The 27,153-nt window shown below is 38.5% G+C and overlaps 1 protein-coding gene and 1 long non-coding RNA gene across 2 annotated transcripts; both read right to left on the bottom strand.

Moving 5' to 3' along the window:
• Window positions 1–250: 250 nt before the first annotated feature.
• On the bottom strand, window positions 251–21,578 carry LOC308136949 (deoxynucleoside triphosphate triphosphohydrolase SAMHD1-like; the record flags this gene model as incomplete). Its single annotated transcript, XM_080505505.1, has 13 exons — window positions 251–519; window positions 1,462–1,510; window positions 1,743–1,895; window positions 2,384–2,488; window positions 2,640–2,702; window positions 2,796–2,816; window positions 3,105–3,220; window positions 3,636–3,727; window positions 3,854–3,945; window positions 4,033–4,141; window positions 4,290–4,390; window positions 4,480–4,749; window positions 21,513–21,578. The coding sequence occupies 11 exons, from the start codon at window positions 21,576–21,578 to the stop codon at window positions 1,758–1,760; spliced, it is 1,173 nt and encodes a 390-aa protein (XP_080361631.1). The 3' UTR covers window positions 251–519; window positions 1,462–1,510; window positions 1,743–1,757.
• Window positions 21,579–23,535: 1,957 nt separating this feature from the next.
• LOC308138315 lies at window positions 23,536–25,135 on the bottom strand. The gene is made up of 3 exons (XR_013936878.1): window positions 25,028–25,135; window positions 24,747–24,795; window positions 23,536–23,804 (listed from the first exon to the last, which is right to left on the bottom strand). It is a non-coding gene; the product is annotated as an uncharacterized lncRNA (long non-coding RNA).
• Window positions 25,136–27,153: the final 2,018 nt, after the last annotated feature.

Raw genomic sequence — 27,153 nt, 5'->3', positions numbered from 1 at the left:
TCCTGAAAGTCCTTATTTAGTGCAGAATCCTTCTAACAAAAGTAATGAAATAAAACATGCCACCATTGATATGTAATTCAAAATGAATAATAAAGACACAAGAAAAATAACCTTCAATCTAAACCTTTCGGGACAGAATCATGTAATCATGTCAAACACACACATAAAACCTATCAAACTTTAATTGATTTCAGTAAATTCACACAACTTAAAATCACACACCATAAAACATTTAATATAGCGTCACCCCACAATTTAGCCTCTATCAGACTTAGTTGCATATTTTGCTCATGTTCTTCACATTCTTCAAGCTCTCTCGTGATGCAAAGTGATGATTGATCAACATAAGTGACTATACAGTCCACAGTCTGACATATTTCTTATTGACCGGGGCCAAACCTATAAAGTATAATAAAGTAAAGTTTGTACATGGCGATTTTGTGATTTTCATTTGATGTACAAAGTATCAGTATCCTTTCAATCAGTTTTGCCCTTCATTGTTCCCTCTTCAGGAAGCGTCTGTATTTAAAGAAAAGAAGAAGAGATAAAGAGGACAGTATTAATAAGAACATTGTCCAGTTTTACCAGATTTGCATCAGCTTTTTAGGCTGCGCCAATGATGATAACAGATATCTATAATTTATACTGTGACTGGAAAGAGAACTTTTTGAAATTTTGTAAAAACTGGAGGGGGGGTGATGGGGGGATTCTGGAAATCTGACTGATCTGGAGCAGAATTTTCAAAACTAATTACATCTCAAACCAGCCAGAAAAGCCACTTTTCCTTCTTTCTCCAGAAAAAAATGTTGATTCTCAATCAAACAATAATGACTCCATCATTAGACGCTGAATGCTGATTTTCTCAGGTGGCGGCACTGCTACGAGCAAACTACATATTTCTGGAGCACAAAGACAAATTTAGTGGCACACACTGGTGCACGGTTCAACATGTTTGATTGGTCAAAATCCATTTGAGTCAAATGGACTTTGACCAATAAAACATGAGGTTTGACATTGGTATAAAATGCATTTGTTTAGGCTGTCTGGTAATTGAACTGGTTCTTTGACTAACAACTTTCTGACATGAAAATAAATCACAAGAATAATGTGAAAAACAAATGATTAAAAAACACAAATGTGAAGTTTTAATAGTATATGATAATACTCCTTAATGTTTTACCTCTTACTTTAAGAAAGAAACATAAAGTAGACCTACTTAGTTTGAAACTCAATACAGCAGTTTGACCAACGAAAATAAAGTCTAATAAACAAGTTTTATTCTTCTCCACAGACTCCCTATGGTTCAGTGCAAAAGTCTGGCCAACAAAAGTAAATCAAAGTAAGTCCAATAAGTCAATTCCAATAAGTTTGAATTTGCTACAAGCAATAAATTATATTTTCCCACTTTTTTGTGAACGACCTCCTGTAAAATATCTACTGTTATATGTTAATCCTTCTCACCTGTTGCTCTGCTCCGGTCTCTCCCTCACTCTGATGCACTGCCTCGAGCCTTGCAGGACATCCATGTAATCACAACACAACATTATTATAGAAATGTATAGTAAAAGCATTCGACTTACAAAAGTGAAAACAAAGTCCACATTAAGGTTTTTGTTTGATTTCTGAACGTCAGATGCCAAGCTGTGTACTCGTTCTAAGCTCAGACAGGTATCTTTTTTTTCTTCTAATTTTATCACCTCCAACTAACCAAAGTCTGTGATAAATCAGCATCATAATATTACCTGAGGTCCAACAGATTACTGGGGTTGAAAACGAGTGGAAAATCTTTTCTTGACTGCTTTCAGCTTTCTGTTGACCTCATTACTGTTCTCAGTGTTCTTCCAGTAAACTCTGAACCTCGTCTCACAAAAATGTTGGGGGAGAAGAGTGCTTCTCTGGGAAGAATGACATCAACATCAGTAACAGTAGTGGAAACAAGCAAACAAACAAACAAAAAAGACACATCATGCTTGCAGTGACTGAACATTTATAGAAAAAGAAGTTCATTCTTCACAATAGTGTCATAATTTGACATGACTTCTGTATTATAAAGTCCTGAACTGGACAGAAAGGTTGGCTGATCACGTCATTGGGTGTTGAAAAAGAAATAAGCCAGAAAGCAATGAAACAAAAAATTTAAAAAAATCTAAAAACTGAGAGATCATATGTCCCCTCCTCACAGGGATCCAATCCTACCAAGAAACTCATTGATGCTGAGTAAACTATTGACATTTACTTTTAACCTTTTTTTTTTTTTTAAACCATCTACTGTCTTATATTTATTTCTTTTTTAAACCCTCAGAAGTTCATTGATTCAATAAATTAATTTGTTCCAACACTTAACTGTGAACAAAGCTGTTTTTGTTATGTCAGTTTTATTCACCTTCTCTTGTGGGATTGTGAATCCTGTCTCTGGTTTATCCTTTCGATAGAAATACGTTTGGTCAAGAGGATCCTCGTCTCCCTTCCCAAAGTCAAATTTGAATGTCTAGAAGACAAAATGGGGATGAAAAGTTTTATTTATAATATCATCCAAACTATTCCTTTGGGAGAAGGAAACATTTTACAAATCAAATGAAGATGAAGAAAATCTAGTATTTCAATATGGTGGAGTGAAATTATATAATCCAGAAACTCACATGAACTTCAAGGCTGCCAGGAGGCAAAAGGCCTCTTTCCAGATCAGCCTTCAGCTTTTTTTTCTGTGTGAAAGAGGCGGGACCATTCATTTCAAAGTCATTTCTGCAGCAATGTTAATTTTAGTCAATAATCTGAACTCTGTTCTTTTTCTTTACCTTCTTGTTGCTTAGAGTGTCCTGTGGTGAGTTAATTTTGTTGTGTTGATAAAAGAAGAAGTGAGAAAAGGAGGGACAAGACAGTGATTCATGAAACACAGAGTAACGATGCCTCTACATCAAGCTCACGACAATGTTTTTCCCAAGTCTTTGATCATTTAGGTAATATTACCGTACAAGTCTGCCCAGCTGTTATAAGAGATATACTTTTAAAAGGGATGAAAACACACTATTCATATATTGGTAGTTCATCCGATAGTCAGTTTTCCCTGAAGCATAATGTAATACAGACATAGGATTGCAGCACACCTTCTCTTCACCCACAAACTTGTACAGGCTCCGTTTGTGGATTCTCTGCAGTATCTCTCTTGCCTCGATCATGTTCTCTTCATCGGAAGAGTAAAGGATTTTCTCAAACACGCCATCTATAGGACATAATAAGAAGTCAAAATGACACATCAATGACACATTTCTGGTGTCATTGATCAAAATAAACATTTTGATAAACGCTTACTTATTGAATACTCTTCACAACATCGTAACCTACAATGATTTATCTTTCATGAATGACTTCATTTCTGCTTGTAATTAATATTTAACAAAGACTAATAGAATTAGAAATTTAAATGGATCTCAGGCAAAGTATAGGTTGTCACACTTGAATCTGTGAGGATTTTATATTTTGATTTCAAATATCTTGAAAAAAGTTAACAAATAAATAAGTGTTACTCATAAACACAACAGACACAGAGTGGAATAAAAAATGGATGTGATGTGAAGACAATTTAAAATGTTGACATGTTGCAACCATTATTTTGAACAATGTTGTCAAGAAGTAACCTGTCAGGTTGATGTAATCCTCAATGTTCTCCTTCTTGGTGGCTTCAGATAAGTTGAGAACCGGATTTGCTTTTAAGAAGGCCTCAGTGATCCTAGATGAACAGATAAAGGATTTCTTAGAGCTTATGTTACTGCATGTTCTATTCTGAGGAGAATCACAAAGCAATGCAAATGATTCATATCAAACAAGAGACAAACACTGACAGAAGGACACTTACATCATGTGCACATTTTGGGTCACTTTGTGCTGGCAGACTCTTCTGTGGAGACTGTACCTTGAGTAGAACATGTCGTACAGATTGCCCGTTTCCTGCCAACACCACATCTTACACTTTAGTCACAGCAACTCAGGAGAATAACATTTGTTTGGAGGCTAATAGAAAACAACATTCATCACCTTCTCTCTCAGACAGATGTGATTCCTTCCATTCACTTTACAAACCCTGGCAAGCAAGAAGTAGCGCTGATAATCAAAGGTGTTCTTGAGACCCAGGTGGTGGCAGTCCCTGAAATCAAGCACAGTGCGGATATGAATGAGTGAAATTGGTCTGAAGGTAAATTATCCAATGTTGTACTTCTTCAGTGGAAGTAAAAAACCATAGTTCACTTCTCAATGTCAAAAACTGATTAACTGTTGTTTGAAACTTGATTCACCTGTCAAGGTAGTCAAACTTGTCCACATCAATTCCATTCAGTTTGTTTGCCACAATTTCATACAGGAAAGACTTTTCCTCTCCACGACCTTCAAAGGGCCACTGTGAAGGAAACACCAGTATGATGAAATGAGACGCTAACAAGAGAAGTCTACTGATTTCATGATATTTGTACAAGAGTGGTCCAGTACCAGGTCCTGATCTTTCACTGGATTTATCATCTCCTTGATGAAAGTCAGGTCTTTTTGCAGTTGTTCTTCTTCTTCTTCTTCTTCTTCTTCTTCTTCTTCTCCTCCTTCTCCTTCTCCTTCTCCTTCTCCTTCTCCTTCTCCTTCTCCTTCTTCTTCTTCTTCTTCTTCTTCTCCTTCTTCTTCTTCTTTTAAACCATATTTCTCCATCTCGACTTTCAGACCATGGTGGTTCACCAAGTGGTCAAACAGCCACTCTGATGCCTTCTCATGCTACAAGTTACACAGACAGATGTTAATAAGGGATGTGAACATCTTTTTTCTTTGATAACCAACTGTTAAATTTGTCTTCTTTTACTTCTTGATATTCACAGGCAGACTACAACTTTTATCTTATTGGTATTTATCTCATTGTCATTAAGGCACTATAATTGGGTTCATTTTGTTGTTTTTAAACGTATATTATAGATTCTTTTTCGACGAGATGTGAAGCAGTAATGTTTTTACCTTGCTGATGTCACAGCTGCCAATCTAGCTGATGCAGCCAAAACATGTCAGCAAGGGAAAAAACATTTGTGTTTTACTTGTCGTTAAAAAAGATAACTCTATAACATACTGTATTTGTTTGATAATTGATTATTTGATAGTAATTTCTAAAAACATATTTTTCTGTGTTTTACAACTCTACTTACCGTCCATTTGTTTTGACGTTTGACCTTTTGCATGAACATGGTATCATACAGGTGAGAAAAGGGCCCGTGTCCTAAGTATGGAGAAATAAATTAGTTTTAACCTCATAGTTATTATTTGTTAAGTGTTAAGAGTTAATAATTGCATTTTGAAAATATTAAACCATGTCCTTCATACATTGAGCAAATAATCAGTTAAAAAACACATTTTGCTCACAGCGAACTCCAATCTTCCATTATTGGGGGTTCCACTCTTATTTGTGACTATCTATATAAGTGATGTACAGTCAGGGTAGGCAATGTAAGTAGTGCCTACCCAAGGCTCAATCAATTGAAATGAATGAAATATTCACTTTGATTATTTGTTTTAATTCGAGTATAATTATAATATTTTTTCAATTTACGGTATTTTACAGTACCTATAGGTTTGAAAGTGTCAGCATTTTGTGCTTTTCATAGCCCAAATGATTCACCGAGGCTATCTCCTGGTATGGCATAGAGAAGAGGTCTCTAACCCTGGTCCTCAAGAGCCCCTGTCCTGCAGGGTTTAGCTCTCTCCCAGTTGCAACACACCTGATTGCAATGAAGGGCTTGTTATTGGGCTTTTCCCCAACCTTGGCGATGACATCATCATTAGAGTCAGGTATGTTGAAGCAGGGAGAGAACTAAAACATGCAGGACAGGGGCTCTCGAGGACTGAGGTTGGAGACCTCTGCGACGTCTAGGCCACACCCTCTGCTGAAAGCCACACCCTCTGCTGAAAGCCACGCCCTCTCCTGAAGGCAGACTGTTTGCTCAGGTGCAGTCAGTTTCCCAATATGAAAGTCATTTAGGTAAAAAGGCAGATCACTTCACTGTCTTTGGACAGTGCAATGGAGCAGGCGAGTCACACCTTTGTGAAGCTACGTCCTACTCCACGCTAAACTCCCTGAAAATAGTCCCAATCAATTATCATGCGATAGTGCTGGAAACTTTGCCGTTTGTGCTGCCTTGCTAAATAATTTCCACAGGATTTCATTCAGCGATTCAGATGTTTTAAAGATATAAGTTTCTTTTTTTTCTTATCAGCAACAGGGACTATTTTATATATTGGTTTTGGTTGTGTGTGCACTTTGTTTACAAAGGTCCTCACTGGATTGGCAGTTTTGCCTGTTAAACATCTTAATGTCTGAGCCTAATGTTTAAGATATATTGAAGTGCAATTTTGTTGTCGGAGACTTTATACTTTATTTATTGTTTCAGTTGTGTGTGGTTTTTATTCAAATGCATTCTTTGTCAACAGAGACTGACTGTCCATTTTATTTATTATTTTTGGTTGTTTTGATTATTTATTTTGGATATTTGCAATGTTTTTCATAACACAATTACAATTTTAGATATTCTTAAGAAATAAAAGTGTATTTATCTTTAAAAAGGTGTACTTGCATCATTATACCATTATTATGAAATGAAAATGTTATAAAAATGGCAATATTGTCATTTATCGCAATAATTTCTGCGACAATTTATCGTCCAGCAAAATGTGTTATCGTAACAGGCCTAGCTAACAGTGAACCTTTCCTTCACTGAATAAAGGCAATAACTTTTTCTAAAGAATGCTGTTGCCTTCTGAATGGTGTAACACTTCTAATTTCACATTTGCATTTATTCAATGTGTCAAACATTTTATTTCTGAAGCACTTAAGCATTTAAGAATATATCTCAAAATGTGCAAACATACATAGAATTAAGGGAATTAATGCATGACTTACCCAGATCATGACAAAGACCTGCAATTTGCACACATAGGATGTCTTCATCTGTGATATTGAGCTTTTTTTGCCTTGATTGCAGATTGTACGCCAACTCTCCTGCCAAGTGAGCCACCCTGTATAACCAGACAAACAGCATGCACATACAAGAACTATAATTGCAGTCCAGCTTTGTTTGCTTCGATTGATTTTTATGTCTCTTCGTGACTCTTCAGCAACTCAAAGGAGCTTCATAACTGATGAAGCCTCTCGGATGAGGGATTAAATGTCTTCTGAGACATGCTGCATGGCCAAATCCAGTTGAGAAAATTCATTGCACATATCAAAATCATTTATTGTATATGTGAAATTGTGGAAAATTAATGAAATGAAATAAAATGAAATTGACCCGATTCAATCGCTTAAATGAGAATATACATGACAAACAAAGATCATTATAATCATTCGCTTTGGGTCGGACATCATCACCCTTCCTGAAACTGGAACCTATCCCTGTGTATGTGCAAACTTTGTCAATAATACAGTTCCTCCCAATTGACAAATCAACAATATATCTGAAGAGGCTCTGATGAAAAACAATGATTCACCGTGAAAAAAACATTGGATTTTATATATATATGATTATCTATTAGATATAGGATTCAACATAAACATAATTTTAAAACTTTTGAGAGCCAGCTGAAGTGTTGGATTATTTGATGATCATATTTCTTTAATCTATTACGTGTACATACCCAATTGAGTGTTCAAACCGGCTGTGGCTCCCGCCAGGGTAAACATAAGACACTCCTCCAAGTTGCTTGATGCTTCGCAGTCTTTGAAACTCAGGTGTGTCTATGATTTTGACCAGGAGTGGGTGTAACGCTATTTGTCCATGAACAGGATCATGAAACACCTTTTAAAAACAACAAAAATAAAACTAGGCAAAACCATTTCCCATCCTCATCAAAAGAGTGCTACAAAAGTCAGTTGTTTTCATGAAGGCTGTTTGCACTGCATTTAATTCATTTCAACCTGCATTCCTTCCTCTCACCACAATATGTACGATTTCCTGTTGACTAACACAAGACAAACAAAATACCAACAATAAAAGCTAAAAACACAACTTTGATTATCTAAATTGCTATTCTCACACAGTGATGACATCTGAACAGTTTCTTATTACCTTTCCCTCAGCTCTGAAGTGGGGTCGTCATTGCAGGGTTGAATAATAACATGAGAAAAAAACAGATAAAAACAGACACATATATCAGACATTTACATCTAAAAACCCAAAATGTATATATATATATATATATATATATATATATATATATATATATATATATATATATATATATATATATATATATATATTTTATATATATATTTACACACACACACACACACACACACACACACACACACACACACACACACACACACACACACACACACACACACACACACACGCACACACACACACATATATATATATATATATACATATCTCGAGCCACCTACTCAATGCCTCCAGCCTTTGGCACAACCATGGTTGCAGTTTGATTCCTGGGAATAGACAAGTATTTAGTCATATTAGGTTTAAAACAAAAGGCTCAGTTCAATCATCAAACAAAGAAACCTCTCTCTCAAAGACATATTGTCTTAATAACTAAGCTGTGATATCAAACTATAACTTTGTTATACAGAATAGAGATTTATTTAATGACTGATGGAACATGACACTGGAACCATCATTCATTAGAAATAATTTCAAAGAAAAGAATCTCACTTCATACTTCAGCATATAAAAACAACAATTCCAGGTCAGATTTTAATAATATTTTAGAATTACATTTCACATGGAAAAAGAAAACAAGTATCCACACAATGACAGAATGGCCTTTATACTTACAGAATGTGGTTATTTTCCTGGTGAGATGCTTGAAGAGAAAATTAGTGTGAAGTGAGATTGATGTGAGCTAAGTGATGTCCACCTTCTGTTGACTGAACCAGAACAGGTGCATGCTCTTATACCTGTGTGTGTGTGTGTGTGTGTGTGTGTGTGTGTGTGTGTGTGTGTGTGTGTGTGTGTGTGTGTGTGTGTGTGTGTGTGTGTGTGTGTGTGTGTGTGTGTGTGTGTGTGTGTGTGTGTGTGTGTGTGTGTGTGTGCGTGCGTGCGTGTGCGTGCGTGCGTGCGTGCGTGCGTGCGTGTGTGTGTGTGTGTGTTGGGCGTGGTGAGATAGACTGGTCCTGCAATGATCTCAATCAAAACAAAATCACATCAAGGCTTCTTTATCCAGGAAAAGAATCTTTAAAGGGACACAAATATTTGTTTAATATATCCAATGACAATCACATGGATGATTTGACAAACTGCCCAATTACTCACAGGAAACTTTATTCTCATTATATTTGATGACATTTAGGGGCCGTCCACACCATGAAAACATTTCACCTAAACATGCTGTTTCTGACCTGCCGTCCACATGAGGAGGTTTTAGAAGCATAAAAACAGGTTTTGGGGAAATTTTTAAACCCCGGCAAATTTGTGAAAAAAGACCATCTGTGGAAAAAATATTACATAATCGCCCTTCACCCGCTCCTTCCCCCTGCCTCGGTCCGTGATGTCATCAAATAACCACAACAATCAGGGACTACAAGTTCTAACTTCTTAATTTCTATGTGCTTTGTCTACTTCTGCGTTTGGTAAGTCACAGCGCCCCTAAAGGCCTGGCATGTGTACTACAAGCCCTGAAAGCTTGTGTTGAGCCGTGTTCATAGTGACATGTTTTTTGGAGAAGGCTGGGGAGAAAATAGATAATTTTTCTCATCGTGTGGATGTACCCTTAGAGGACCAAGCTGGGAAGACTGGTTGTCTTCAAATCAGACGCCCCAAATCAATGTGTCATTAAAGCTGTATGTGTGTTGGTATCCGGAGTAGCTGGTTTCTATCTCCTTTGCTCTGCCATCATATATCAGGCTGATAGCTGAACAACCTTATCCTGATCATATTTTCAGTATCTCAGCATACACATAAACCGTGATGATAGTATTGCGAATGTGATATCCTTCACACACAATTGAGCTACACATCAGAATCTGTTGTTCTGTGCAGAGACCCTCCGGGGAAGCTGTTGTCTACCCTCACTCCATGCCACTATTTCCTTTCATTTTAGACACAACAGCTGCATGAAGGTCTGGACTGGTGAAGTGATCTGCAAAAGAAATAACAATAGCACTTGTTAATGCATTGTGTTATGCCTTGTTCTCACTAAATGTTAACACTGCTTTATCCTTTGGTGACAACTTTTGTTCCAATCCAACTTTAATTCTAGTCTTAAATACTTATGATGTAAAACATTAGCAGGTTTTTACCAGTATAAGAAAATCTACACCGATCACACAAAACTTTGATCACATTATCAGTAGACTGTATTCATACAGCACCTTTGGCAGATAAAGGTCACAAATAAATATGAACACAATGTAAAATTTTAAGTTGTAGAGCTTTTACCCAATTAAAGACACTTAGGAAGTTAGTGTTACTCCATGCATTGTGATACTTAGATTAAATTGATCTATATCTACTTCTCATCAATACTTTAACTTTTATCTCGGTTCTTTTGGATTAAATTTGATTCGGCTGGATCTTACCTGGGTGGACACCAGACATCAGGCACACATATTTCGCAGAATAAATGACTTCTGCTTACCTTTTTTCAATTGCAAAGTTGCAGAAAATTACTGTCAAGTCATACACAGACTTGGGCAAGAGTTTGAGAACAGGTTTTGTGACTTTGATCAAGTTGAACCATGTATGTCATTCATTTCCAATTCAAATGATTGATTGATTGATTCAAAATAAATGCAAAATAACCTCCAGCGCAACGCCTAAAGGGCTGCACCAAACTTTTGGTTCCTTGTTGACACAGAAACATACAGTGGCGTGTGCACAGCAGCTATGAAGAATGCTAGTCTGCTTGGTTCAACCTATCTCTGTGAATCAGTGTTTTCTGCCAATTGGCTAGAACGTGGCTGTGAAAGCTTGACAGCTTGCACATTCGATAAGATGTTGTCTTAGTTCAAGGTGTTTTAGTTCAACTATGGCAAAACCTGTGTGGTTTCCCGTGGCGTCCCTGAAACAAGATCTGTCAACAAACAGAGTAAGATTTACCACTATGGGCTGATTGTATAAATCACCATGTACCTGCATAAAGTTGTCTGTTTCCTGTACACAATCATGAGCGGCACCCTCATCTGGCAGAACCATTTTTGTGGCAGGATTCACCGTTGCACAGCGTTGGACAGTTAATTCAGGAGAAGCAAGGATCACTTCATATCCAGTACGTCTGGCTTGGGTTAAAACAAACCTTGGGCTTGTTAATGACATATGCAACTGATGGGATGTATAGTGCGTTACTTAATGTCCCATAGTTACACTTGAAGCCTTCATGTCTTGCATTAGCACTGCATTTGCATAGCCCATCGGAGTTTCCTGTCCGGGTCCCATCTTAGGACCTTTCTGTACACCTTTTCCCACCTCGGGAAGAATCTTTTGCAATCTCTACCTGTTCAGACCTGCTTCAGACCCCAGCAGTAGCCGTAGAATTGCAGTGTGCTTCTATTCCCTTGTTGGGAATAGTTTTAGCACCTTTCCCCATTCAGACCTGACCTCAAGTCACTCAAACACAGTGCAGTATTTGATTGATACTTGATGAAAACGGTAGCCATAGAGGCCTAAATCATGAGGTCATTGTTGCCCTGCCCATTCGGACCTATCCTAATTCACTCAAACATAACAGTATTTGATTTATAGAGTCGCGGTATCCACAGGGGCCTATTTGTTTAACCTGTAACTGTAGAAATACACATATAACAACAACACACAACAAAACATAGACTGCTTTATCTCGTTTAAATGCTTCTTTTGGTCTTTCTACTTTAAGATCCCATTTTATGGTACATCAATGAACTCATGGCTGTTGTGTTGCTCTAATAACCCCAACTTAACTATTCCTCAAAGCCACACAGCCGTCAATAGACAATTAATACATGCAAGTCTCATTCACTCTTCCCTCTCCATGGTCTGTGAGGCACATACACTTAGTTGTTTGCATCCACTTCATACCTCCCTAGCTATCAATCATCAATACTTTAACTCTTATCGAGGATCTTTTGGATTACATTTTGAACTACATCTAATACTCATTACTACTTTAACTTTTATGTAGGTTCTTTTGGATTAAACTTGATCCGGCTGGATCTTACCTGGGTGGACACCAGACATCAGAATGTGAAATTTATGTGCCTGTCCTTTGAATTATTCAAAATAAATGCAAAATAACCACACCTCAATGCCTAAAGGTCTGCACCACACTTTTGGTTCCTTGTTGACACAGAAACGTACAGTAGTGTCAGGGTTTGTGAACTCAATTGCACGGCAGACAAGAAGCTCAGTTCGGAAGAGTTTTAATTTTCAAAAACATAGCAGAAGCAAAGTCAGGCAGTCCAAGATCAAAAACCAGAGCAGGCAAAGTCGGGCAGGCAGGCAGAAGGTCAAAAACACACAAAAGGCAACACGAGGGAAAAAGGCGGGTACGACTGGTGTAGAAACTGCCAGCAGAAGCTGGAAGAGAGGGAACTAAATACACACACTAATGACAACGAGAGACAGCTGTGATCAGGGAGGAGGAAGCAGGAGAGCACAGGGGCGGAGCAAAGGGAACACAGGAGGGGAGGAGAGAAGGCAGGATCATGACAAGTGGTGTGTGCCCAGCAGCTATGAAGAATGCTAGTCTGCTTGGTTCAACCTATCTCTGTGAATCAGTGTTTTCTGACATGAATGTCATGAAGAACCAACACAGAACATGCTTCACTGATGCACTCAATCAGAGTTGCATTATCAAGTTACACACCAGATTACAATACACTGGTGAACAGCATACAAAGCCAGTCTTCCCATTAGAAACATGTTGTCAGTGGCTACATGGCAGTGTCATGGAAATGTTTAAATGTTGTGAATAGAAGTGAAGTTATTGAGATACTATCTAGAGACAGTAACATGATTTTCTTTTTTTTATTTATTAAAAACATTTTTTTTTAAATACAACAGAGTCATTCCTAGATGCTTTTAACAGAGAAAATAGAAAAGCTCAACATATCCACAACAGCAAGCAGGTTTATTTGTGACTGTGGAAAAGAAACACTCCCTCTAACAAGGAGAAACCTTTGCAGAAACCAGACTCAGAAGTAGCAGCATTCTGCTGACCGGTTGGGGTGAGAGGAGAGGAGAGGAGAGGAGAGGAGAGGAGAGGAGAGGAGAGGAGAGGAGAGGAGAGAAGGGGATGGACAGAGATAGATTGGGTGGGGAGATACATACAATACCCTTGTTAGTGCTACATATACTTCTTTTTTTTACAGTAATCACCCTGATCCAAATATTTTCAAACTGTTATGAGATTAAACCATCCTGAGCAGTACTATGTCGACAGTACCATGCTTTTCTAGATTAAACCAGCCTGAGCAGTTCTATCAAGACAGTAAGATGATTTTCTAGATTAAACCAGCCTGAGCAGTTCTATCAAGACAGTAAGATGATTTTCTAGATTAAACCAGCCTGAGCAGTTCTATCAAGACAGTAAGATGATTTTCTAGATTAAACCAGCCTGAGCAGTACTATGTCAACAATATCATGATTTTCTAGATTAAACCAGCCTGAGCAGTACTATCTAGAGAGTATCATGATTTTCTAGATTAAACCAGCCTGAGCAGTACTATCTAGACAGTATCATGACTTTCAAGATTAAACCAGCCTGAGCAGTACTATCTAGACAGTAACATGATTTTCTAGATTAAACCAGCCTGGGCAGCTCTATCATGACAGTAACATGATTTTCTAGAAAGAGTATAAATTAGCAAGTAGGCACAAAAAAAAAAAAAGCAAAAACAATAACAACAATGATAACAAATGCAAAAACAAAATGACAAACAAAGAACAAAAACATGATTTTGATCATTGAAAGAACAATAGCAGAAAACAAGAAAAATCAGCAGCAAATCTCATCGATGAGGAGTGGAAGTGTGTGTGTGTGTATGTGTGTGTGTGTGTGTGTGTGTGTGTGTGTGTGTGTGTGTGTGTGTGTGTGTGTGTGTGTTGGGCGTGGTGAGATAGACCGGTCTTGCAATGATCTCAATCAAAACAAAATCTCATCAAGGCTTCTTTATTCCAGGACAAGAATCTTTAAAGGGACACAGATATTTGTTTAATATATCCAATGACAATCACATGGATGATTTGACAAACTGCCCAATTACTCATACGAAACTTTATTCTCATTATATTTGATTACATTTAGGGGCCGTCCACACCATGAAAACATTTCACCTAAACATGCTGTTTCTGACCTGCCGTCCACATGAGGAGGTTTTAGAAGCATAAAAACAGGTTTTGGGGAAATTTTTAAACCCCGGCAAATTTGTGAAAAAAGACCATCTGTGGAAAAAATATTACATAATCGCCCTTCACCCGCTCCTTCCCCCTGCCTCGGTCCGTGATGTCATCAAATAACCACAACAATCAGGGACTACAAGTTCTAACTTCTAAATTTCTATGTGCTTTGTCTACTTCTGCGTTTGGTAAGTCACAGCGCCCCTAAAGGCCTGGCATGTGTACTACAAGCCCTGAAAGCTTGTGTTGAGCCGTGTTCATAGTGACATGTTTTTTGGAGAAGGCTGGGGAGAAAATAGATAATTTTTCTCATCGTGTGGATGTACCCTTAGAGGACCAAGCTGGGAAGACTGGTTGTCTTCAAATCAGACGCCCCAAATCAATGTGTCATTAAAGCTGTATGTGTGTTGGTATCCGGAGTAGCTGGTTTCTATCTCCTTTGCTCTGCCATCATATATCAGGCTGATAGCTGAACAACCTTATCCTGGAATGAACAATCAGAATGTCCTGATCATATTTTCAGTATCTCAGCATACACATAAACCGTGATGATAGTATTACAAATGTGATATCCTTCACACACAATTGATCTACACATCAGAATCTGTTGTTCTGTGCAGAGACGCTCCGGGGAAGCTGTTGTCTAACCTCACTCCATGCCACTATTTCCTTTCATTTTAGACACAACAGCTGCATGAAGGTCTGGACTGGTGAAGTGATCTGCAAAAGAAATAACAATAGCACTTGTTAATGCATTGTGTTATGCCTTGTTCTCACTAAATGTTAACACTGATTTATCCTTTGGTGACAACTTTTGTTCCAATCCAACTTTAATTCTAGTCTTAAATACTTATGATGTAAAATATTAGCAGGTTTTTACCAGTATAAGAAAATCTACACCGATCACACAAAACTTTGATCACATTATCAGTAAACTGTATTCATACAGCACCTTTGGCAGAAAAAGGTCACAAAGAAATATGAACACGATGTAAAATTTTAAGTTGTAGAGCTTTTACCCGACTACAGACACTTAGGAAGTTAGCGTTACTCCATGCATTGTGATACTTTTAGATTCAATTGATCTATATCTACTAGGGATGTCCGATAATATCGGCAGGCCAATATTATCGGCCGATATTGACTTCAAAATGTAATATTTGGAAATATCGGTATCGGATTTTTACGACCGATATTGGAATTTCCGAGTTTGCATGAACGCAGCATGGGACGTTTATGGGCGCGCGCTTGATGACGTTTAACAACAACAAATACAACACGCTGGACTCGTGGCCAAGAAGGAGAAGCCCGTGAATGAAATGTCCGTGGAGGACTGGAGGCTCAACCAGGCCCTCTCCCCTGCTGGTACCAGTACCTGACTGCACCCTGCACCAGTGTTGACAGTGAACCAGTGTTCAGCACTGGTACCAGTACCTGACTGCACCCTGCACCAGTGCTGACAGTGAACCAGTGTTCAGCACTGGTACCAGTACCTGACTGCACCCTGCACCAGTGTTGACAGTGAACCAGTGTTCAGCACTGGTACCAGTACCTGACTGCACCCTGCACCAGTGTTGACAGTGAACCAGTGTTCAGCACTGGTACCAGTACCTGACTGCACCCTGCACCAGTGTTGACAGTGAACCAGTGTTCAGCACTGGTACCAGTACCTGACTGCACCCTGCACCAGTGCTGACAGTGAACCACTGTTCAGCACTGGTACCAGTACCTGACTGCACCCTGCACCAGTGTTGACAGTGAACCACTGTTCAGCACTGGTACCAGTACCTGACTGCACCCTGCACCAGTGTTGACAGTGAACCACTGTCCAGTACCAGTACCTGACTGCACCCTGTACCAGTGTTGACAGTGAACCACTGTTCAGCACTGGTACCAGTACCTGACTGCACCCTGCACCAGTGTTGACAGTGAACCACTGTTCAGCACTGGTACCAGTAGCTGACTGCTCCCTGCACCAGTGTTGACAGTGAACCACTGTTCAGTACCAGTACCTGACTGCACCCTGCACCAGTGTTGACAGTGAACCAGTGTTCAGCACTGGTACCAGTATCTGACTGCACCCTGCACCAGTGTTGACAGTGAACCACTGTTCAGCACTGGTGCCAGTACCTGACTGCACCCTGCACCAGTGTTGACAGTGAACCACTGTTCAGCACTGGTACCAGTATCTGACTGCACCCTGCACCAGTGTTGACAGTGAACCACTGTCCAGTACCAGTACCTGACTGCACCCTGTACCAGTGTTGACAGTGAACCAGTGTTCAGCACTGGTACCAGTACCTGACTGCACCCTGCACCAGTGTTGACAGTGAACCAGTGTTCAGCACTGGTACCAGTACGTGACTGCACCCTGCACCAGTGTTGACAGTGAACCAGTGTTCAGCACTGGTACCAGTACCTGACTGCACCCTGCACCAGTGTTGACAGTGAACCACTGTTCAGCACTGGTACCAGTACGTGACTGCACCCTGCACCAGTGTTGACAGTGAACCAGTGTTCAGCACTGTTGCCCACATCATTGATGAGAAGAGAAATCTCATACATTGCTGAGATGCCGAGATGCTTGTATTCATACAGAACAATCTCCCTCTTACACACGAGGACATGGGAAAAGAAATAGACCAGTTATATGGACGAGTCAACTTCAGTCTTTGTTTTTGTTGCACTTTAAAGGAGGGCTGTTTTAATTTTGTGAGCATTTCTGTGCCTTTCTTGTTTATATTTGCACTATTTTGTTACTCTTAAAAGAGATTGAGTCCAGTTTGAGTCTATTATTTGACAAGTTATGGCCAGTTATTCATTCATTGACTGTTTACAACTAGTGGACTGAAGATATGCCTCTTCCTTTTTTTTATATTGTCTGTGGTGTTGTTGACTTTGTTGTTGAGGTTTCTCTCTAACACTAAATAAATAGGGCACTTTTTTTCCATAATTTAAGTTGTTGTTCTCTTATTTTTCTCAGTGTGTACATTTGGAAAGCCATGTTTGATTCACATATGCATCCAGTGGGGCATCACAATAAAATTAGGCATACTGTGTTAATTCCACAGTAGGAGATATTTTATGTTGTTGTTACCTAACAGTTTTGATGTAAAGAGCCAGCATATATCGGTATCGGTGATATCGGTATCGGAGATTAAGAGTTGGACAATATCGGAATATCGGATATCGGTAGAAAAGCCAATATCGAGCATCCCTAATATCTACTTCTCATCAATACTTTAACTTTTATCTCGGTTCTTTTGGATTCAATTTGATTCGGCTGGATCTTACCTGGGTGGACACCAGACATCAGGCACACACATTTCGCAGAATAAATGACTTCTGCTTACCTTTTTTCAATTGCAAAGTTGCAGAAAATTATTGTCAAGTCATACACAGACTTGGGCAAGAGTTTGAGAACAGGTTTTGTGACTTTGATCAAGTTGAACCATGTATGTCATTCATTTCCAATTCAAATGATTGATTGATTGATTCAAAATAAATGCAAAATAACCTCCAGCGCAACGCCTAAAGGGCTGCACCAAACTTTTGGTTCCTTGTTGACACAGAAACATACAGTGGTGTGTGCACAGCAGCTATGAAGAATGCTAGTCTGCTTGGTTCAACCTATCTCTGTGAATCAGTGTTTTCTGCCAATTGGCTAGAACGTGGCTGTGAAAGCTTGACAGCTTGCACATTCGATAAGGTGTTGTCTTAGTTCAAGGTGATTTAGTTCAACTATGGTAAGAACCTGCCATGAAGAAGCCTTCATGTCTTGCAATAGCACTGCATTTGTATAGACTTTCCTGTCCGGGTCCCATCTTAGGACCTTTCTGTACACCTTTTCCCACCTCGGGAAGAATCTTTTGCAATCTCTACCTGTTCAGACCTGCTTCAGACCCCAGCAGTAGCCGTAGAATTGCAGTGTGCTTCTATTCCCTTGTTGGGAATAGTTTTAGCACCTCTCCCCATTCAGACCTGACCTCAAGTCACTCAAACATAGTGCAGTATTTGATTGATACTTAATGACAACGGTAGCCATAGAGGCCTAAATCATGAGGTCACTGTTGCCCTGCCCGTTCGGACCTATCCTAATTCACTCAAACATAACAGTATTTGATTTATAGAGTCGCGGTATCCACAGGGGCCTATTTGTTTAACCTGTAACTGTAGAAATACACATATAACAACAACACACAACAAAACATAGACTGCTTTATCTCGTTTAAATGCTTCTTTTGGTCTTTCTACTTTAAGATCCCATTTTATGGTACATCAATGAACTCATGGCTGTTGTGTTGCTCTAATAACCCCAACTTAACTATTCCTCAAAGCCACACAGCCGTCAATAGACAATTAATACATGCAAGTCTCATTCACTCTTCCCTCTCCATGGTCTGTGAGGCACATACACTTAGTTGTTTGCATCCACTTCATACCTCCCTAGCTATCAATCATCAATACTTTAACTCTTATCGAGGATCTTTTGGATTACATTTTGAACTACATCTAATACTCATTACTACTTTAACTTTTATGTAGGTTCTTTTGGATTAAATTTGATCCGGCTGGATCTTACCTGGGTGGACACCAGACATCAGAATGTGAAATTTATGTGCCTGTCCTTTGAATTATTCAAAATAAATGCAAAATAACCACACCTCAACGCCTAAAGGGCTGCACCACACTTTTGGTTCCTTGTTGACACAGAAACGTACAGTAGTGTCAGGGTTTGTGAACTCAATTGCACGGCGGACAAGAAGCTCAGTTCGGAAGAGTTTTAATTTTCAAAAACATAGCAGAAGCAAAGTCAGGCAGTCCAAGATCAAAAACCAGAGCAGGCAAAGTCGGGCAGGCAGGCAGAAGGTCAAAAACACACAAAAGGCAACACGAGGGAAAAAGGCGGGTACGACTGGTGTAGAAACTGCCAGCAGAAGCTGGAAGAGAGGGAACTAAATACACACACTAATGACAACGAGAGACAGCTGTGATCAGGGAGGAGGAAGCAGGAGAGCACAGGGGCGGAGCAAAGGGAACACAGGAGGGGAGGAGAGAAGGCAGGATCATGACAAGTGGTGAGTGCCCAGCAGCTACGAAGAATGCTAGTCTGCTTGGTTCAACCTATCTCTGTGAATCAGTGTTTTCTGACATGAATGTCATGAAGAACCAACACAGAACATGCTTCACTGATGCACTCAATCAGAGTTGCATTATCAAGTTACACACCAGATTACAATACACTGGTGAACAGCATACAAAGCCAGTCTTAACATTAGAAACATGTTGTCAGTGGCTACATGGCAGTGTCATGGAAATGTTTAAATGTTGTGAATAGAAGTGAAGTTATTGAGATACTATCTAGAGACAGTAACATGATTTTCTTTTTTTTATTTATTAAAATTTTTTTTTTTAAATACAACAGAGTCATTCCTAGATGCTTTTAACAGAGAAAATAGAAAAGCTCAACATATCCACAACAGCAAGCAGGTTTATTTGTGACTGTGGAAAAGAAACACTCCCTCTAACAAGGAGAAACCTTTGCAGAAACCAGACTCAGAAGTAGCAGCATTCTGCTGACCGGTTGGGGTGAGAGGATAGAGGAGAGGAGAGGATAGGAGAGGAGAGGAGAGGAGAGGAGAGGAGAGGAGAGGATGGACAGAGATAGATTGGGTGGGGAGATACATACAATACCCTTGTTAGTGCTACATATACTTCTTTTTTTACAGTAATCACCCTGATCCAAATATTTTCAAACTGTTATGAGACTAAACCATCCTGAGCAGTACTATCTAGACAGTAACATGCTTTTCTAGATTAAACCAGCCTGGGCAGCTCTACCATGACAGTACCATGATTTTCTAGAAAGAGTATAAATTAGCAAGTAGGCCAAAAAAAAAAAAAAAAAAGCAAAAACAATAACAACAATGATAACAAATGCAAAAACAAAATGAGAAACAAAGAACAAAAACATGATTTTGATCATTGAAAGAACAATAGCAGAAAACAAGAAAAATCAGCAGCAAATCTCATCGATGAGGAGTGGAAGTGTGTGTGTGTGTGTGTGTGTGTGGCTTGTCCACTGGGTGTGGGAGAGAGGAAGAGACGGCAAGTGAATTACAGCAAAAATACACAAACAGTGAGGATTATATCTCTGTTGATAGTATTTACTGATTGTGATTCTGTATACAATACATAAAAAGACTCAAATGAGGCTCAATGAGTCCATACATTTCCCACCAATCGGAAAAAGAAAGAAAGAAAGAAAGAAAGAAAGAAAGAAAGAAAAAATAAAGAAAGAAAGAAAGAAAAAAGAAAAAAGAAAGAAAGAAAGAAAGAAAGAAAGAAAGAAAGAAAGCTGTGTTTACAGTTTCACTGCTGAAGATGGATCCAGTGAAAGCTGTTGTTTTTACGTTAAATTCTACCAGAGCTCCACTTGTTTATCGGTCCAAATAAACTAACCGTGTGCCGTTATCACTGAAGAAGAAATAACAGTTTTTTCCAGGATTCTGTTGGGCTGTCATGGCTTCATGCTTCTTGTTACACTGCCCCCTACAGGTTTGGCTGCTTATTGTAGTTGTGAACCAGGACTTAAAAAAACAAAAAAACAAAAGACATTTCATTATTCAAGTGTGTATGTGGTCTATGTAAATGAAGATTTTTTTTTGTGAATGAAGATTTTTTTTGTAAATGAAGAGTGGGAAAAATGGATTTTTGTAAATACCCTGCTGCTACGTGCACTAGCAGAACCAATCAGAGCTGGGCCAGGGGCGGGCCACATGACCGGGTCCTTTAAACCCAAATAATAAATCCCACCATATAACGTCATTTTACAATATACACATGCCTGCAACAGCGGGGCTTAGAGCTTCAGCACCATGGAGAGCAACTATGTCATTTTAAAGTCCATCAAACGGACATGAAGAACAACAAACCAAGAGAACAATAAAAACATGGCCTCTAATAATAAAACAAGACAAATTGAAAGCATTCCAGCACCACGGACAGCGACCACACCATTTCAACACTTTAACTATTTCAACTAATGAGAGCACAGCAGGCTACTCGCCTATATCAATAGCTATAAAGTTTAGTAAAATTGGCACAGCAGCCCACACGTTCACCAACAAGCACAGTTTCAATATGAAGTACTAAAGGCCTTCTCACCTCTATTTGAAACATACAACGAGCCTTGAGCTCCACGAACTCGTCCACGATGTTCTGTATGTCCATTTTCTTTGCTCTCTCATTCTCTATGGACAACATGACAAGTCCACTCAGTCGCTCCTGTCCCACTGAGCTCCTCAAGAGGTTTTAATGAGTTTTAACTTGGAGAAAGAGGTCTGAGGTTGCTATGGTGACGGGAAGAGTCACAAGTAAAAGGAGGGCGGTGCAAACTTCACTGAATAGAGACGTTGCTGTTGGGTGGTTGACAAAGAACATTTTTGCCTGATCGGCAATAGACTTTTGCTTTGGTATCTGAGACACAGCAGACCGATAATGTTCAGTTTTATCTGTTTATCAAATGTATGAATTCAATTTTTGAACAGGGACGGTGAAAAGGTTCAGTGGACTTTGTCACTTGAGAGTTGGAGGCGGAGGGTGGAGGAGGTCGTCTCACAGTGCGTCCTGAGCGCATGACTGTACCGCGAGCGGTTTTTATCAGGATATACAGCCATAATGTAAAAATACACTAATCTACAGCATGCATCATGTATGCATAATGATAAAATAGGCAATATAAAATCTATAATTTCTTTATTTCACATGAAGAAATCTCATCCCAGCCCCTCCCGAAGCTCCGCCCCCCTGGCTATGTGTAAATGTGGCCTCAATCACAACTCTGCCCTGCATTGGCTCTGGAACTGATGTTTAAATGGTAAATCAGCTCAATTGCAGTTTGTTTTTTGCACAAGACTTTCCCAGAGACTCCTGCAAAGTTTGACACATGAACAAGGTGCTGCTAATTCAGTAGTAATGTTCCACTAAAGAAATATCTAGATCAGTGTTTTTCAACTTTTTTTGAGGCACACTTTTTTCTTTGGAAAAAACACCCCACCACCCACAAATGTTAAAATTTGAAACTCTGTAGCTTATATTAACAACATAAAGTCATTGTCATCGAAGTTTTATCAACAGGAATCAAGTAAATACAGAAAAAAGTATTTCCCAATTTCTTTTTGTAATAGTGACTCCCTCAGTGTGAAACCTGGACCTGATGGATGAAGAGCTGAGATCCTGGTTTTCAAAAACTTCTCCATCACTGTCACTGACACAGTACTTTGATACAAGATGGTAGCAGGTGGTGGAGATTAACCACACTGACGTCTGTTGAGTTTTGATTTCACCGGCAACGTTCTGTGCTGCCATCTATTGGCGAAGAGTATTTATACATGATTACTCTTCAACACACTGCTCTCACAGCCGACACAACGGCTGCTGTTTTTTTAGAAAAAATGTGAAATTGGATCATTTCCCACGGCTCACCTGACTATATCTCGCGGAACACCAGTGTGCCGCGGCACAGTGGTTGAAAAACACTGATCTAGACCACTGCAGCTTGGCTGTTTACGGTTATGTGGATCTATAAGTCTGATATTTGAAGACATTAAATGTATGAGATAAATGTGGCTTAATTTCTCCACCTTACAATCAGCTGCCAGGTTCCCCGTCTCCAAAATGTGCTGCCCAAGGTTCAAAGTTTGCGTACCAGTGGTGTGTGGTGGTGTGGAGGAATGTTGTTATTGTATTAATGACACACAGATACACAAAATCATTTAGACCACACACCATTTTTATTAAAACCCATCTTAAACATGATTACAGTTACAACCACTGATAAAGCCCTGATATAAGAATAACAAATCAATCCATTTTCACTCAATGATCAAAGAACAAAAGTCCCATAACTTCATCTCAACTCTGATTTCAATTCTAAATTCCTGAAAGTCCTTATTTAGTGCAGAATCCTTCTAACAAAAGTAATGAAATAAAACATGCCACCATTGATATGTAATTCAAAATGAATAATAAAGACACAAGAAAAATAACCTTCAATCTAAACCTTTCGGGACAGAATCATGTAATCATGTCAAACACACACATAAAACCTATCAAACTTTAATTGATTTCAGTAAATTCACACAACTTAAAATCACACACCATAAAACATTTAATATAGCGTCACCCCACAATTTAGCCTCTATCAGACTTAGTTGCATATTTTGCTCATGTTCTTCACATTCTTCAAGCTCTCTCGTGATGCAAAGTGATGATTGATCAACATAAGTGACTATACAGTCCACAGTCTGACATATTTCTTATTGACCGGGGCCAAACCTATAAAGTATAATAAAGTAAAGTTTGTACATGGCGATTTTGTGATTTTCATTTGATGTACAAAGTATCAGTATCCTTTCAATCAGTTTTGCCCTTCATTGTTCCCTCTTCAGGAAGCGTCTGTATTTAAAGAAAAGAAGAAGAGATAAAGAGGACAGTATTAATAAGAACATTGTCCAGTTTTACCAGATTTGCATCAGCTTTTTAGGCTGCGCCAATGATGATAACAGATATCTATAATTTATACTGTGACTGGAAAGAGAACTTTTTGAAATTTTGTAAAAACTGGAGGGGGGGTGATGGGGGGATTCTGGAAATCTGACTGATCTGGAGCAGAATTTTCAAAACTAATTACATCTCAAACCAGCCAGAAAAGCCACTTTTCCTTCTTTCTCCAGAAAAAAATGTTGATTCTCAATCAAACAATAATGACTCCATCATTAGACGCTGAATGCTGATTTTCTCAGGTGGCGGCACTGCTACGAGCAAACTACATATTTCTGGAGCACAAAGACAAATTTAGTGGCACACACTGGTGCACGGTTCAACATGTTTGATTGGTCAAAATCCATTTGAGTCAAATGGACTTTGACCAATAAAACATGAGGTTTGACATTGGTATAAAATGCATTTGTTTAGGCTGTCTGGTAATTGAACTGGTTCTTTGACTAACAACTTTCTGACATGAAAATAAATCACAAGAATAATGTGAAAAACAAATGATTAAAAAACACAAATGTGAAGTTTTAATAGTATATGATAATACTCCTTAATGTTTTACCTCTTACTTTAAGAAAGAAACATAAAGTAGACCTACTTAGTTTGAAACTCAATACAGCAGTTTGACCAACGAAAATAAAGTCTAATAAACAAGTTTTATTCTTCTCCACAGACTCCCTATGGTTCAGTGCAAAAGTCTGGCCAACAAAAGTAAATCAAAGTAAGTCCAATAAGTCAATTCCAATAAGTTTGAATTTGCTACAAGCAATAAATTATATTTTCCCACTTTTTTGTGAACGACCTCCTGTAAAATATCTACTGTTATATGTTAATCCTTCTCACCTGTTGCTCTGCTCCGGTCTCTCCCTCACTCTGATGCACTGCCTCGAGCCTTGCAGGACATCCATGTAATCACAACACAACATTATTATAGAAATGTATAGTAAAAGCATTCGACTTACAAAAGTGAAAACAAAGTCCACATTAAGGTTTTTGTTTGATTTCTGAACGTCAGATGCCAAGCTGTGTACTCGTTCTAAGCTCAGACAGGTATCTTTTTTTTCTTCTAATTTTATCACCTCCAACTAACCAAAGTCTGTGATAAATCAGCATCATAATATTACCTGAGGTCCAACAGATTACTGGGGTTGAAAACGAGTGGAAAATCTTTTCTTGACTGCTTTCAGCTTTCTGTTGACCTCATTACTGTTCTCAGTGTTCTTCCAGTAAACTCTGAACCTCGTCTCACAAAAATGTTGGGGGAGAAGAGTGCTTCTCTGGGAAGAATGACATCAACATCAGTAACAGTAGTGGAAACAAGCAAACAAACAAACAAAAAAGACACATCATGCTTGCAGTGACTGAACATTTATAGAAAAAGAAGTTCATTCTTCACAATAGTGTCATAATTTGACATGACTTCTGTATTATAAAGTCCTGAACTGGACAGAAAGGTTGGCTGATCACGTCATTGGGTGTTGAAAAAGAAATAAGCCAGAAAGCAATGAAACAAAAAATTTAAAAAAATCTAAAAACTGAGAGATCATATGTCCCCTCCTCACAGGGATCCAATCCTACCAAGAAACTCATTGATGCTGAGTAAACTATTGACATTTACTTTTAACCTTTTTTTTTTTTTTAAACCATCTACTGTCTTATATTTATTTCTTTTTTAAACCCTCAGAAGTTCATTGATTCAATAAATTAATTTGTTCCAACACTTAACTGTGAACAAAGCTGTTTTTGTTATGTCAGTTTTATTCACCTTCTCTTGTGGGATTGTGAATCCTGTCTCTGGTTTATCCTTTCGATAGAAATACGTTTGGTCAAGAGGATCCTCGTCTCCCTTCCCAAAGTCAAATTTGAATGTCTAGAAGACAAAATGGGGATGAAAAGTTTTATTTATAATATCATCCAAACTATTCCTTTGGGAGAAGGAAACATTTTACAAATCAAATGAAGATGAAGAAAATCTAGTATTTCAATATGGTGGAGTGAAATTATATAATCCAGAAACTCACATGAACTTCAAGGCTGCCAGGAGGCAAAAGGCCTCTTTCCAGATCAGCCTTCAGCTTTTTTTTCTGTGTGAAAGAGGCGGGACCATTCATTTCAAAGTCATTTCTGCAGCAATGTTAATTTTAGTCAATAATCTGAACTCTGTTCTTTTTCTTTACCTTCTTGTTGCTTAGAGTGTCCTGTGGTGAGTTAATTTTGTTGTGTTGATAAAAGAAGAAGTGAGAAAAGGAGGGACAAGACAGTGATTCATGAAACACAGAGTAACGATGCCTCTACATCAAGCTCACGACAATGTTTTTCCCAAGTCTTTGATCATTTAGGTAATATTACCGTACAAGTCTGCCCAGCTGTTATAAGAGATATACTTTTAAAAGGGATGAAAACACACTATTCATATATTGGTAGTTCATCCGATAGTCAGTTTTCCCTGAAGCATAATGTAATACAGACATAGGATTGCAGCACACCTTCTCTTCACCCACAAACTTGTACAGGCTCCGTTTGTGGATTCTCTGCAGTATCTCTCTTGCCTCGATCATGTTCTCTTCATCGGAAGAGTAAAGGATTTTCTCAAACACGCCATCTGTAGGACATAATAAGAAGTCAAAATGACACATCAATGACACATTTCTGGTGTCATTGATCAAAATAAACATTTTGATAAACGCTTACTTATTGAATACTCTTCACAACATCGTAACCTACAATGATTTATCTTTCATGAATGACTTCATTTCTGCTTGTAATTAATATTTAACAAAGACAAATAGAAATATAAATTTAAATGGATCTCAGGCAAAGTATAGGTTGTCACACTTGAATCTGTGAGGATTTTATATTTTGATTTCAAATATCTTGAAAAAAGTTAACAAATAAATAAGTGTTACTCATAAACACAACAGACACAGAGTGGAATAAAAAATGGATGTGATGTGAAGACAATTTAAAATGTTGACATGTTGCAACCATTATTTTGAACAATGTTGTCAAGAAGTAACCTGTCAGGTTGATGTAATCCTCAATGTTCTCCTTCTTGGTGGCTTCAGATAAGTTGAGAACCGGATTTGCTTTTAAGAAGGCCTCAGTGATCCTAGATGAACAGATAAAGGATTTCTTAGAGCTTATGTTACTGCATGTTCTATTCTGAGGAGAATCACAAAGCAATGCAAATGATTCATATCAAACAAGAGACAAACACTGACAGAAGGACACTTACATCATGTGCACATTT

This window comes from Blennius ocellaris, assembly GCF_963422515.1.
Source record: "Blennius ocellaris genome assembly, chromosome: 2".
NCBI lineage: Eukaryota > Metazoa > Chordata > Actinopteri > Blenniiformes > Blenniidae > Blennius > Blennius ocellaris.
Note: the sequence above shows the minus strand (reverse complement) of the source record. Positions and strands in the feature narration are given on the sequence as shown.